Source organism: Manis javanica, chromosome 5, assembly GCF_040802235.1.
Source record: "Manis javanica isolate MJ-LG chromosome 5, MJ_LKY, whole genome shotgun sequence".
NCBI classification, from domain to species: Eukaryota; Metazoa; Chordata; class Mammalia; order Pholidota; family Manidae; genus Manis; species Manis javanica.
The window spans coordinates 88445191-88460117 of NC_133160.1; the positions used below are offsets into that span (position 1 = coordinate 88445191).

The 14927-nt window shown below is 38.1% G+C and overlaps 1 protein-coding gene across 1 annotated transcript in view; it reads left to right on the forward strand.

Annotated features, from left to right (window-relative positions):
• MANBA (mannosidase beta) overlaps nt 1-14927 on the forward strand; it is a 152858-nt gene that overhangs the window by 4380 nt on the left and 133551 nt on the right. The window contains exons 2-4 of the mRNA XM_037020209.2: nt 10847-10941; nt 13545-13650; nt 14457-14627. Of these exons, the coding sequence (XP_036876104.2) occupies nt 10847-10941; nt 13545-13650; nt 14457-14627 (372 nt within the window). The remainder of the gene's footprint in view (nt 1-10846; nt 10942-13544; nt 13651-14456; nt 14628-14927) is intronic.

Below are 14927 nucleotides of genomic sequence, written 5' to 3' on the forward strand. Positions count from 1 at the left end.
TTCCTATGCAATTCCTCAGGGGTATAATTTTGAAAACCTTTTTTAAATAAAAGATTTCTCAGTGCACCCAAATTAGGAAATATAGAGAAGTAAGAAGAAGAAAACTAGGAACCTAGCTTCCGAGGTAACTGCTATTAAAAGTAAAAAAATATATCCATTCAGAATTTTTCTATGTATATACATTTATGATAATCATTTAAATTTACAGTTTAACAACTTTTTTGTACTAAATATTTTGTTTTACATGCAGCAAACATTTCTACAAACCATCTTTTTTGTTGTTGTTGAAGTATCATTGATATACAATCTTTTTTTAAGTGTACTTTTTATTCAAGTATTGTTGATATATAATATTATATTGGTTTCAAATACACAGCACAGTGATTCAACAGTTACACACATTATTAGATCCTCACCTCAACTAGCACAGTTACTATCTATAAACATAGAAAGATATTACAGAATCATTGGCTATATTCTCCATGCTGCATTTCCATCCCCATGACAGATTTCCATCCCCAATGCAGGTTTTTGTGCCTCTTTATCCCCCTCACAGACACACACACACACACACACACACACACACACACACACACACACACCTCAACCTACATGGTAATTGCCTGTCACTTCTCAGTGTCTGTGGGTCTACTGCTGTTCTGTTCACTTTGTTTTGTTTTGTTTTAGAGTCCACAAATAAGTGAACTCATATGGTATTAGTCTTTATCTGGCTTATTTCACTTAGCATAATACCCTCTTGGTCCATCCATGTTGTCACAAATGGCAGGATTTCTTTTTTTATGGCTGAATAATATTCCATTGTGTGATATACAATCTTTTACTGGTTTCAAGTATACAGTGCAGTGGTTCAACAGTTATCTATAGTATTAAATCCTCACCCCCACTAGTGCAGTTACTATTTGTCAACACAGGAAGATGTTAGAGAATCATTGGCTATATTCTCCATGCTGTGCACTAACCCTGTGACCAACTTATGTTATGACTGAGAATTTTTGTGCCTCTTTATCGCTCTCACTTTCCCTGCCCACCCACCCCAACTCCTCCCCCATGGTAACCACCTCAGTGTCTGTGTGTCTACTGTTATTTTGTTCATTTTTACAAACTATCTTGAATGGCTCTTTTTATACCACTGTATGTTTGCCATCATTTATAATGAGTCACTTACTGCAGGGTATGTACTTTTTTATCTTTTAATGTGTACTTTAAAGTTGTTCTCTGTAAAAGTTGTACCAGTTTTACACTCCTATCGTCATTTTATCAGAGTGCTCATTTTAAGTGCTGGATTTGGATATTTTTTTAAAAAACAAAAACAAAAATTTACTTTCTAGTGAGGTTGAACACCTTTTATATGTTTATTATGTTTATTGGTGATTTTGAGGTAGGGCAGGGACATGGGACAAGCATCATGTTAACTTTTCCTGCCTATGATGAAAAATGCTGAGATATGAACAGTATGGTAAGAAGAGGAACGACTCCATCTTAAGGCTAGAATTCCATTTTAAAAGCAGAAAGTTGAGAAGTTAGATTCCTAACATATTCTTTGCTAATCAGCCAACAACCTATCTTAAAACAGGGCAAGCAGTCTTAACTGATGTGTTTCCAGTGCTTGAGAGAGCCCACTATCTTGGAGAGGAACCGGATCAATAAATTCCTTGTGTTAAGTTTATCTTACAGAATATCTAGAGGACTGACTGTGGATAGTAATGTAATGTCTCTCATCAGAGAGAGACATCATGAGACCAAGTGTCAAGCCTGCGCCCAACAACCCCCGCTACCCTCCTTAGCCCCATTCTTGAAAGCCTTAAAAGACAGAATCCTAAGCCCTTACGTACACGTCCTCTCTGAGGCTGCCCACACTCCCGTTTCTTTGAGTGTGTACTTTTTGCCTTAAATAAAAAGTTCTCACTGCTCAACTTGCTGCATTTTGTCTCTGTGCTCTTCCAGTGGTAAGTGTCTTTGTTAACTTCGTTATTTCACTGTTTTCTAGACTCAGCACAAGTCTTCACTCTCTCTGTTCTACTTCAGCTTCCTTGCTCTCTGCTGCCTGCAAGGCAGCTGCCATTCCCTGCTACTCTTACTTTAATGACTTCCTTCCTTATGTGTACTCTTCCAGCCTACTGGAGCATCTTGTTCAAATTCAAGAACCCTCCCCATCCAAGTTAAGGTTCTCACCTGGTACATAGAGAGAGAGCCCTCCTCAGACACAGCTGCCTGGCAACAGTTTGGGGTTACTTATTCATGTTTTTTATTTTTCTATTGGCCTCCACCTTTTAAAATACGAATTTGTTAGACCCCTTTACTTGTTATATATGTTCAAAACTTTCCATTTGTTAGATTTGTTAGTGGTGTGTTATGTCACAAAAATGTTTTAAGTTTTATATGTAATATTGTAAGGTTTTTTCCTTTTATAATAGTTTCTGTTTTAGTATTATGCTATGAAAGTAATTTCCCCTTTCCCAGTTAAATATCTACATATATTTCCCCCTTTTGGTATCTTTTATAGTTTTCTTTTGTATATGTTTAAATTTTTGATTCATATGAGTTTTTAAAAATGGTTAATCAGTTTTTTATATCCCATGATTTGAACAATTTTCCCCTTTGTCCACTAATAAAAAAACAGTACCTTTAGCGTGTACAAAATTCTCATCTACTGATACAATTTTCTAATTCCCTCTTAAAATTCTTTTAAAAGGAATGATAAATATTTATGCTTATTGTACAAAAAAATTGATGTAGGAAAATATACACTACAAGGAAGAAGAAAAAAAACAAACTATAAAGCAGAGGTAACTACTGTTAAATTTTTCCTGTTTATTTTTACAGATTTTTCTAAAATATGCAAACAAATGCAGTAACATACAAATGAAATCAATTCCTGAGACAGTTTTGTAATCTACTTCTTCGTTTAAAATATATGGTGAACACCTATCTTTACCTACAAGTATCTATAAATGTAGATCTAGAATAATTTTTAATGACTGTATAGTCCATCATAAAGATGTGTTCTTACTCAAAATCTGTACTTAAAAATAAGAAAATACAAATTATAAATATTTGAATATTTAAAGTACACATATACTAAAAAATGGTAGGCACCAAATGCATAGTACTTTTTCCTCTAAATTTTATTATGACCTTATATTCTTCACATGTAATTGGGACGAGTGGTCAGAAAAGGCTCTTTTTTAGATGTGTAAATTTATGAAGTATAAACTATAAGATTATATCATAGTAGCTATACATGAGACTAACAAGTTAGTCTTAATTATTTTGTCCAAGGAGCCATGAGTCTGTCCATGGAGGCCCTAATCTGCAGGTTATCACACATAAATACATTCCAATGAAACATATACATGAGTGTGGATAAATGTATATTTTAGTACTCTTTAAGTAGCCAAGAATATTCAGTTGTCATGTGAATATACTTCTAAACTTTTTATTATGGTGAATTTCAGACAAATAAAAAAATAGAGTAGCAAAAGAAACTCTCATTTACCCATCACCTGGCTTGAACAGTTATCAATTCAGGGCTAATTGTGTTTCTTCCCCCACCTTCCTTGCCATCCTTTATTTTGAAGCAATCCTAGACATCATATCATTTCATCACAACATGTCAGTGTGGATCTCTAACCACAATGCCAGCATCGCCCATATGAATATTTTTGATGAGTTTCAGAGGAAGAAGTCCCAGGTTTATGGTTCAAAATGTCTAAACATTAATTTATTCTAAAATAGAAGGTACTTTTTCTGATTGCTATACTAACCTTATACTGAGGACTTAAGAATGGAATGTTTGACCTTACTTTGATTGTTTCATGATGTGAAATGATCTCAAAAGCTTTTAGAAAAGGAACCATTTAAAGATCTGTTGTCTTCTAAAAGTTTGACTGCTTAAACAATGTGTGACATTAAGGACATACAGTAGCTAAGGACTCTGTATTTGAAGTTTAAATTTGAACAGAAATGGTCATCAATTAATAATGTCACTCAACTTTTAGGAAGAGAGAGCCATGAGGTTTAAGCCCTCATTTTTAAAAAATTTATTTATTTATTTATTATTTTTTTTAAATTAAATTAAATTTAAATTTTTTTTGAGAGGGTATCTCTTATTTATTGATCAAATGGTTGTTAACAACAATAAAATTCTGTATAGGGGACTCAATGCACAATCATTAATCAACCTCAAGCCTAATTCTCAACAGTCTCCAATCTTCTGAAGCATAATGAACAAGTTCTTACATGGTGAACAAGTTCTTACATAGTGAATAAGTTCTTACATGGTGAGCAGTGCAAGGGCAGTCATCACAGAAACTTTCGGTTTTGATCACGCATCATGAACTATAAACAATCAAGTCAGGTATGATTATTCATTTGATTTTTTATACTTGATTTATATGTGAATCCCACATTTCTCCCTTTTTTTTTAAAGTAAAATGCTGAAGTGGTAGGTAGATGCAAGATAAAGATAGAAAGCATAATTTAGTGCTGTAAGAGGGCAAGTGTAGATGATCAGGTCTGTGCCTATAGACTAAGTATTAATCCAAGCTAGACAAGGGCAACAAAACATCCACGGATGCAGAAGATTTCTCTCAAAACGGGGGGTGAAGTTCTAAGCCTCACCTCTGTTGATCCCCAATTTCTCACCTGATGGCCCCCCTGCGACTGTGCCTGTCTTAGGTTGTTCCTCCCTTGAGGAATCTTACCTGTCTCCAAGCCCTCATTTTTTAAAAAAAGAAATCTTTTAAAAATCCTGATTTTTAGACTGGACATATGCTTCCTTTTTGATATGACATGGGGTGTGGTATAGAAGGATTTGCTTCTCATGGCCTGACACTGAGAATCAAAGGATCATCTGAGGGTTGAATCCTTAGGTGAGGGCTGGCTGGTCCTTGCCACATGTGAGTGTTAACCTACTCTATGAAATTATCTTCAAGTAATGTTTGTTTGGTGTCTTCTATGTATAATGTACTGTCCTTGGCCCTGCCAGGTATGCTTGTTCATAAAATTCCAACAAATGCCCTGGGAGTGGGTGTAATTATTCACATTGACTGAAGCTTAGAGAAATTATGGTCTAAGACTGTGCATCTGATAAACGATGGGGCAAGTGTTCAATGCACATCTATTTTTCACATTCCTCACTGCTTTTTTACAAGAAGAATAAATAGTAAGCAAAGGGAACAATTGTTGCTTTAATTTAAAGATGTCCAGTGAAAACAGTGATAATAATGCAATATACTGTTGTTTAAAATATACCACCAAAAGCATCTTATTTACTAAAATTGTCAATAAATGGAAGCATTTCCTGAGGGTCAATTGACCCATCACTTCTCTATTTTTGGCCTCATGGAAAACTCTTAGTTTTAGTCATCACCCCTGTGCCAGAATTGTTCAGATACCTTTATCTCTAACTGCTACCTTGTCCCGAGTTGTAGCGGGAAATTTTGCTCCACTTTTTTACCTGAATGTCTTCATGGCATTTTGAGACTCAATGCAAATGCTTCTTTCAGTCTTCCCAATCCTTAGTTTCTCTTATATTATCTATTTCTAATAAAAGCACCAACAGTTTCTCAGTGAATGAGGCCTGGAATTTTAATGCCATTTTTGCATTTGTTTTTACTTTTCATGTTTGTTCTTAGTTGCTGGATCTTGCAGTTCCAGCCTACGTCTTTTGTTTTTTAATTTTTATTAAAGTATCATTGTTATACAATCTTATATTGGTTTCAGATGTACAACACAGTGGTTCAGCAGTTACCCACATTATCAAATCCTCACCTCCTCTAGTGCAGTTATTAGCCATCAATGTAGAAAGATGTTAGAGAGTCACTGACTATGTTCTCCATGCTGTACTACTGTCCCTGTTACCAACTGATATTGTAATTGTGAATTATTGTGCCCCTTCATCTCCCTCCTCCTCCCCCCATTCACCTCAGCTCTGCCCCCTTGGCAACCACTAGTCACTCCTCCATGTCTGAGTATACTGCTGTTTTGTTCCTTCTGTTTCGCTTTGTTTTTATATTCCACAAACAAGTGAAATCATATGGTATTTATCTTTCTCTGCCTGGCTTATTTCACTGAGCATGATACCCTCTAGGTCCATCCATGTTGTTGCAAATGGCAGGATTTCTTTTATTTTTATGGCTGAATCATATTCCATTTTGTATTATGTACCACCTCTTTATCCATTCAGCTATTGATGAACACTTAGGTTTTCCATCCTACATCTTATAACCATTTCCTTCTAATCATTTACACTGTTAGCAGCCTCACTTATTGCTTTCTTTTTAAGAAAGAGGTCAGTTAATTTTAATGACTTAGAAATGGATAAAGGATGTAAATGATGAAAAAATTTAAAAGTAGGATATATAATGAAAAGCAAGTCTTCCTTCTATCCCTGTCTTCTTGCTGTCCCATCCCTTGCATAGAGACAACCACTGTTAATCAGTTTCTTGTAAGTATTCATACATCTTGTGATACATGTCTATGTATGTAATTATCTTTTCTCCCCAGAAATGACAGCATTCTATGTATATTGTTTGATACTGACTTTTTTCTTTAACTTAATGTATTTTAGGAATAACTTCAGATCGGTACACATAACTGTAATCCTAGCTGTCATTTATCCAGTGCTCACTATATGCCATTTCTAAGCACTTTCCATACATTACCGGCTGCAAATTTCGTACTGATCCCGGGAGGTACTATTATTATCTCCATTCTAGAACTTAGAAAATGCAAGCATAGAGGTATTCAGTGAGCTTTACAAAGTACCACAGGTATTTGGGTTGAGCTGGGACTCAAACCGGTGAGAGAAAGATTGCCCCCACTGCTGCTTTACCTGCTAGCTCCACTCACCTCCTAGCTTCACCTCAGACGCAGGGCTGTGTGTCCCTGCTTCCGCTGCCCAGTCTCATTCCCTGAGCAAGGGGATCTCTTCCTCTGACCCTTCACATCAGTCCAGAATCTCTCTCCAGGCATTTATCGTAATCTTTAATGAGTTCTAGTCTGGCCCTTACGAGTGGGTGAAGAAAACTGTCTCGTTTCTCCTTTTAAATCTTCTTTGGTCAGATAATGAGTTTCCTTAAACAAACCCCTTTTCACCTAAAGCTGTATTGGATGGGAAGCAGTATTGACTAAGCTTCAGGATTTTCGCAAAATAGGTATTAAGGCCAACCAAAAATGTTCTGACTGACTCAGGAGCTTGAGATCTCGTTCCTATGTGCCCCTCTGACGGAAGAATCGTAGCTGAAGCTCATATGAAGAGACCGAGCCTGGGAGAGCATAGCTTCTTCAGAATGGAACACGTAACCGCCCCTGTGAAATTTAGAGTAGCTTACCTTCCCATTAATATATTTTTTCTGTTTTTATTATATAGTACTCAATACATGGAAAATTACATGCACATGTGTGTTTGTGATTTTTAAGATCAGTAATTAAATGAATACCCATGCCATTAGGGTCTAGCTTATGGGCCTGCGCATGCCCGGTGCCACTGCAGGCACCTTGTCCGCCCACCCCATTGCCTGCCTCCCCCACGGTAACCACTATCCTGAATTATTATTCTCTTTTTACAAATAAAGGTTTTATCAAATATCTGTGTATCTTAGTATATTGTTTAATTTTGCTTGTTTTCAAATAAATGTCTTCCTACACTTTATTTTTTTGCCTGTGTGTCCAGGAAAACAATATCTGTAAATGAAACAATTACAAAGACGTCCTTTTTTCCTTAACTGCATTTGAAGCAATTGTTTCTGCAATAGGATCAAATTGGACTGAACCAGAACTGGGGAGTGGAAAACTACACCTGGGTAAGGAGGCTAATACAGATAGGCAGGTAAAATAGATGATGTGCAGAAGCTTACAGAGAAAATGAGACTGATAATTGCCATTTGCATCATGTGATGACACATAGTTTGTTGATATACAGTAAATATGGTAAATATCAATTAAAAATAATTAGCTCAGGCCCCACATAACATGTTTATCTCTTCTACTCCGTAGGTAGCACTTGACATTGTAACTATTAATGGCCTTTGTGACACTGATGGCAATATTAGGTAATATTAGACTCTAGGTAATATATAGACTCTAGGGCCAAATTTCCTGGGTCTGAGTCAGTGCTCTGCCACTTATTAGCCAGTTGGCTTTGAGCCTTGGACTCCATTAGTAGATGGGAGTGATGGTAATACCTGCCTTATCAGGTCAGAAAGTAGCTTCATATTTTGGAGTTTTAGTTTCTTCCTGTATAAAATGACATTTACTGCACATACTTGTATTGAAGATTGTATGAGTGCCTGTCTTGGAGGCTGGTATATATAGGGTCAACAAATAATAGATACTGTTACTGTTTTTAGGGTTCATGGGTTTGCTTAGCAACTCAGCGATTTGCATGGGTCCTTGCTCTCAGACAGCTGCTGAGCTGCTCTTTGCTTTAAACAGGAGTCATGATTTTAATATTGGCAAAGGGGGTCAGACCAATCGAGAACTGAATTAAGTTGGTTGCTTAGCATTTGGAATGGTTAGTAGAAATGTAAGCTAAGCCTCTGCAACTTTTACTTTATGAAGAGTAAGATATTTTCCCTTAGTAAGAGAAACTTTTTTAGTAGACTATTTTGGGGAGCAATTTTAGATTCACAGCAAAATTGATTAGAAAGTACAGATAATTCTCTTATGTTCCCACACACGTGCAGGTGCTCATGATCAACATCCCCAGCAGAGTGCTGCTTCTCTTCCCATCAAGGAACCCACATGGATGCATCATAATCACCCCAGATCTACAGTTTACATAGTGTTCACTCTTGGTGGTGTACTTATATGCGTTTGACAAATGTACAATGACATATATTTTGAGTAGTTTCATGCTCTAAAAATCTTGTTTTCTCTGCTGGTTCATCCTCTCCTCCCGCATCCCTGGCAACCACTGATCCTTTAACCGTCTCCATCGTTTTGCCTTTTCCAGAGCATCATGTAGTTGGAATCAGTGTAGGCTTCTCATTATGGCTTCTTTCAAGTAAGGGAAAATTTAACATCCAAATACTGTTTGGCTAGAAAAATCCTCTCAGAAGCTTGCCCTCCTGAACTCAACATGCAGCTTCCTTTAAGTCTCAGGGAGACAGGCAGGGTACTGGAGCCCTGGGAGCCAGATGATCATCAGGCAGCCCTAAGGCTTAACAGAGTGGCATGTCGCAACTGCGTTAGCCTTCACACCTTCCTTCTCATGGTATTTTTAACTGCACTAGAGTAAGTCTATGGTGTAGAGTTATAAATAAGGCTGGGTGCAAACACATGGGCACACCAGTTATTCGTGTCTCTTCAAACGTGGGTCCTTAAGTATTTATTCTGTGTTTATTCATTGGAGAGGCTGAGTTCTGTTTGGTGGGAAGAGCAGAAAAAGAAGCAAGTTGTCTGGGCCTGGCGCACCCTGTTCAGCAGAATAAAACCTCACTGTTAGTTAGACCTTAAAAGTCAGTTTGTTATCTGTTGTTATTAAATGTCATGAACTATTCCCTCCCTTAGTAGCTTGTCAAAATATTTCTTCCAGTCAGAAGTGGTTTCTGGAAGATAGCTTCCTTCCCATTGTGATACACACCTAGTGATGTAGTGCCTCTTATAGATTTGTGCTCTGAGCAGGTGGCCCACTGGCCATCACCAGGCTAACGTGGTCATCCAGCCCTTACTGCTGTGGAACTTAGACACAGTTGGCTTTTCTTTCTCCCTCTGGAGTTGCAGTCTCTAAGCAAATCACCCTTGGCCCCCGGCCCGTCCGAGGGGAGAAGCCCTCTTGAGCTCTGTATAGCCCTGCTGCTGTGCACAACCAGGGGATCCAAAAAGCTTCACTTAGGACTTTCCATTCTGCCTTCTGGCTGACTGGGAGCCCCTGTCTGGGAAGTAAAGGGTGGGAAATGGGTAGGCTAAGCAAGACATAAGGGTTGTGACTGGGAGGACTTGGGGATGGACACTCTGATGAAACAGCACCCGTGAGTACACAGCAGGCTGGGCTTTTACGGTGGAGGTTGGCAACCCTTTTCAGTAAAGGGCAAAGTATAATGTGTAAAGGGAGGGGCATGGCTGTGCTCCAGTAAGACTTTATTTATTGATACATGTCCCTTCTTAGTTCGCTGACCAAGCGGGAACAGGCCGCTAGCTGCATTCGGCCCGTGGGCTGCCGATTGCTGACTTGGTCTGGGATAACATGGACAGCCTGAGTTCCTGAAGTCTGATGGTTTCTGTGCCGCCTCCGTTTTCTCTGCACGGATCCTTTCTGTGCTCACTGTGTAAAGCTGAGTGAAAAATGGCTTTGGAAATGCCAAGTGAACCCAAGGAGTGGGCGTGGCACAGCCCTTTGGGAGCTGAGAAGCATTCCGCCTTGAGGCCAGCTGAGATAGTGGCAGCTGTCAGTGCAGTGAGGGCCCTGGATGAGGCAGTCTGTCTGTCTTTCTGTCCTGCATCCTCCGCCAGTATCTTGGAGGTTCTGTGTTGGATTCTTGCAGGGGAAGCCAATCTTAATCTCCACCCATGTCCTTTGCTTGTGTAACTGCATTATCTACATCTCAGAGCCCTTTCATTTCAGGTGCTCTGTTGGACTTTTTCTTAAAACATATTTTAGTACTTTTAGTATGTAAATGCCATTATCTACTTTGAGTGGTAGTGGTCTCTTAAATGGGTGGGGCTTTAGCTTTGAGGGTGGGATGTGGTGGCAGATGAAATGCTTATACTAGAATTCATTAATTCTTAGGTGATGAATAGCTATCATTAATAATTTATTTCATGTTTGTTTAATTTTTAAGTTTTTGCATATTTAATTATCTATCATAATTTTTATCAACAGGATCCATACTACAGATTTAATGACCTTAACTACAGATGGATTTCCTTGGATAACTGGACCTATAGGAAGAAATTTAAAATCCCCTTTGACATTAGGTATGTATGCATATATATAGACATTAGGTAAGTATACAGATATATATTAGTGTCTATATACTTACTTGTTTATCATTTGAGCTTTTTTTCTGTTTCTGTCTCTGCAATAATGTTTTGTTTGCTTAGGTTGCATAACAGGGAGTTGTCAGACTTAAGCTCTGTACTCTAAAAGTGAATATATGATTTATCTTTTGACTTATATATGAGGATGATGTCATAGATCATTGGTCACAAATTAGGTCTTGTTCAGTCACTTTTTTCCAGTGGTTATAATGTAATCACCTAGACTTAGTCCATTGTTTTAATTGCATTTCCTTCTCCCAGTGCCCCAGTATCAATAGCGTGTATATATTTATAACTGGTGAAGTAGGATCAGAGATACACCATTTGTTTGGTGTGGTATTACAGCCATTGAGACCATGGCATTGGCCTTTTGTCATGTTAAGGCCAAGAGGAAAAGCATGGTATAGTTTTCAGTAATGTTCCATGTAGCAGAATGTAACCCAATTTTATCTGTTGCCATTATTGTTAAAAAAAAATTCTTCTGTCCCTTTTTTATGACCAGTGCCTTGAATGAGAAAAGAAGCCAGGAAGAATATGGTGCTGAGTGTCCTGGTGCTCCTTCACTCCAGGCTCTTAATACCAGAACATACTTGAAATGTCTGGATTAGGTGTCTTCTTGCACACCTTTTCTTCCTTTCCCTGTGTTCAGTTTCTGAGTCCTGTTATTTCTGCCTGTCATTCCTTTTGATCCGGACCCTTCCTCCTCATTTCCAGGTTTTCAACTTTACCTGGTCCTTTATTGGTGAGTGCCTGGAATTAGCGAATCTGCCTAACTAAATTTCTTGCCTTGTCTTTTTATTCTCCAGTCTTTTGTATGTAGAAACACTTGGCTCATCTTCCCAAAATACTGATTTTACTGTGACATTCTTACTCAGGAGCAACCGTGTCTACCTTTTTGGTTGGCAAATCAAGTTCAATCTTCTCTGCTTGTCTGTAAAAATGCTGCTGAATGTTGCCCATCCCTGTACCACTCTTTGTCCTCTGCCCCGCCCCGCCCCGCCCCGCCCTGCTAACTGCCTAGCTCTCTCCCCTTAGCACTGCCACCCACTCCTGACCCGAATCAGTCAGACCTCTGCCCGCCAGTGTGACCGATGCTGTCAGCGCTCCATGATGCTGGTAGCACTTTGGTGTTTGTTCTCCCTCTGGGGGAGGGGGAGCCTACCCTCCGCCTAGGCATTTCTACTCATTAAACACAAGTTGCAGCTCTATGGAGACATAATTCACACACCATACAATTCACACACTTAAAGTGGCTTTTAGTGTATTCACAGAGTTGTGTAACCATCACTATGATCACTTTTATAGCATATTTCTCATCCCTAAAAGAAATCCATACCCATTCGTAGTGTTTCTCCACTCTCAATATCTTGCCCTCTGCATCCCTGTCGCAGAGCTAGGCAACCACTGATGTATTTCCTATCTCTATGGATTTGTCTCTTCTGGGACTCACATAGAAATGGAATCATACAGTATGTAGTCCCTGTGACTGGCTCCTTTCACTTAGCTAATTTTTCAAATTTCATCCATGTTGTCACATTTGCCAGTATTTCATTTTTTAAAATTATCAAATAGTTTTTTATTGTATGGAGATACCACATTTAAAAAACACTTACAATTTCCAAATGCACTGACTTTTTTCTAGAACTTCAGGAAGTTCTTATGAGAACCACATTAAATAACAGATACAAAACGCTGTCACAAACTATTACCTTTACTGACACTACATCAGGGAACACATTAGCCAGCTAACAAGTATCTGTGAGTGAATGTTATGTGCCCAGCACTCTGCTAAGCCTTACAGGGAATTAAAACACTCTGAATTTAAGGAATCTGCAATCTGATTGACATTCAAGCCAAAAACAATTATCAAAGCCTATTATCCTGTAAGTTCTTGTTTCCTTCTTGAAGTTTTTCCTTATGACATGAATCCTGATAGCTCTTGTTGTCTGTCCAATAAGGCTAAACTACAAAGTAGAAGAGATGGAGAACTATTCTTTTGTTTCTTGTGTTTTTGGCTTGAATGTCAATCAGATTGCAGATTCCTTAAATTCAGAGTGTTTTAATTCCCAGTAAGGCTTAGCAGAGTGCTGGGCACATAACATTCACTCACAGGTACTTGTTAGCTGGCTAATGTTGTTCCCTGATGTAGTGTCAGTAAAGGTAAAAGTTTGTGACAGCGTTTTGTATCTGTTATTTAATGTGGTTCTCATAAGAACTTCCTGAAGTTCTAGAAAAAAGTCAGTGCATTTGGAAATTGTAAGTGTGCCCATGATTTTATGGTGATTGAAATATTATGAAGAAAGATAAGCTGGATCACTCAACATAAAAAAGTGTGTTAAACCACTGTGCCTGAAAATTTTACTGGAAACTGCCTTTTAAAAATGTTTATTTTCTGTGAAAGATTTATTCTTTATTTATTAATATATATTATATTTATTTCATGTTTTCTTATTCTTTTAATATTTATCAGTTCCTAATAAAAAGACTTATCTACATTAATGTTTTACATGTCTTGTTTTAAAAATCTTTTCTTTTTTTAGCAAATGGAAAAAAGTAAATTTGATTTTTGAGGGTGTTGATACAGTTGCAAAAGTCCTGTTCAATAATGTTACTATTGGGAAAACAGACAACATGTTCAAAAGATACGTAAGTATATTATGACATCAGGTTAAAAAAAACCCCACTTCCATGTGTTTGTGTCCATTGTTACTGTGAGTAGAGAAAGGCGTACAGTTGCTGCGCAGGCAGGCATGCTCTCTGCAGCCCTGGGTAAGCACTGTCTCTCTTCATGTTTGCAGAATGATGGAAACACTATAGACTCTGTGGAGTTACTGTGGGGATTTAATAAGCTATGTAATTATATAAAATGAGTGACACAGTTCTCGGCACATGGGAGCTATTCAACAAATGCTATTCCTGTCGCTTTTATTTGGTGACCCAGAGTTTCATGGGAAATGACAATTGGCAAAATATTTTAAAAGAAAATGTTCCTTCCTTTCTGGGATAATTACAAGATCATCTCCTGATCTACTTCCCTTTCAAGGGTAGACGTTTCAAAACAAAAATAACTTATGACTTAGAAAACATGTTATTCATACCCAAGAATCAGATTGTCAAGAGGCGTCTAGGAAATCCTGGGCAGTCTAAGGCTTTATATGTAAATAGCCAGAGTAGACATTCCACGGCTAAAGATACTTTCTGCTTGATCTACTTACCTAGGACCATCTTCTGTCTGTGAAAATAGTAGGGGAAACCTAGAAATCTACATTTGGGTAGGAGAATGTGCTCAGTTACAACTAAGAGCGAGCAATTAAGTGATACTATTTCCAAGAAGTGTTTCCTTACGCAAAAAGGCTAAATAAACCTAAGGATCTCCAGTCTAGTTTTCATATTTTTGCCTGTATCTAAAATTTTGCACATGAGGCCATGTCTGTTCTTTCCTTTTAATTCAGAGCTTTGATATTACCAGCGTGGTCAGGGATGTGAACTCCGTTGAGCTGAGTTTCCAGTCACCGGTCTTGTATGCGGCCCAGCAGAGCAAAGCTCACACTGAGTACGAGGTGCCCCCAAACTGCCCTCCACGTGTACAGAAGGGCGAATGCCATGTCAACTTTATTCGAAAGGTAATGGTCTCCAAAAATGGGTAGGGCTTTAGCTTTGAGGGTGGGATGTGCTGGCATATGAAGTGCTTGTTTGAAGACTCGAGGGCTTTCCTGCCCCCTTTGTGGGATTTGAAAACTTGAGGGAAGAACCAGAAGATACGAATTTTTGTAGAGAATCTTTCTAGGTTTCCTCACTGAAGCTCACTTCAGAACTTCAGGAAAGTCAGGAAAGGAAGAAAAACAGGAGCCTGATGATGTAACTTTACAAATTACTTTTTAACATTTAGGTCATTTGGTTTTTCACCAGATTATAAGGTTCTT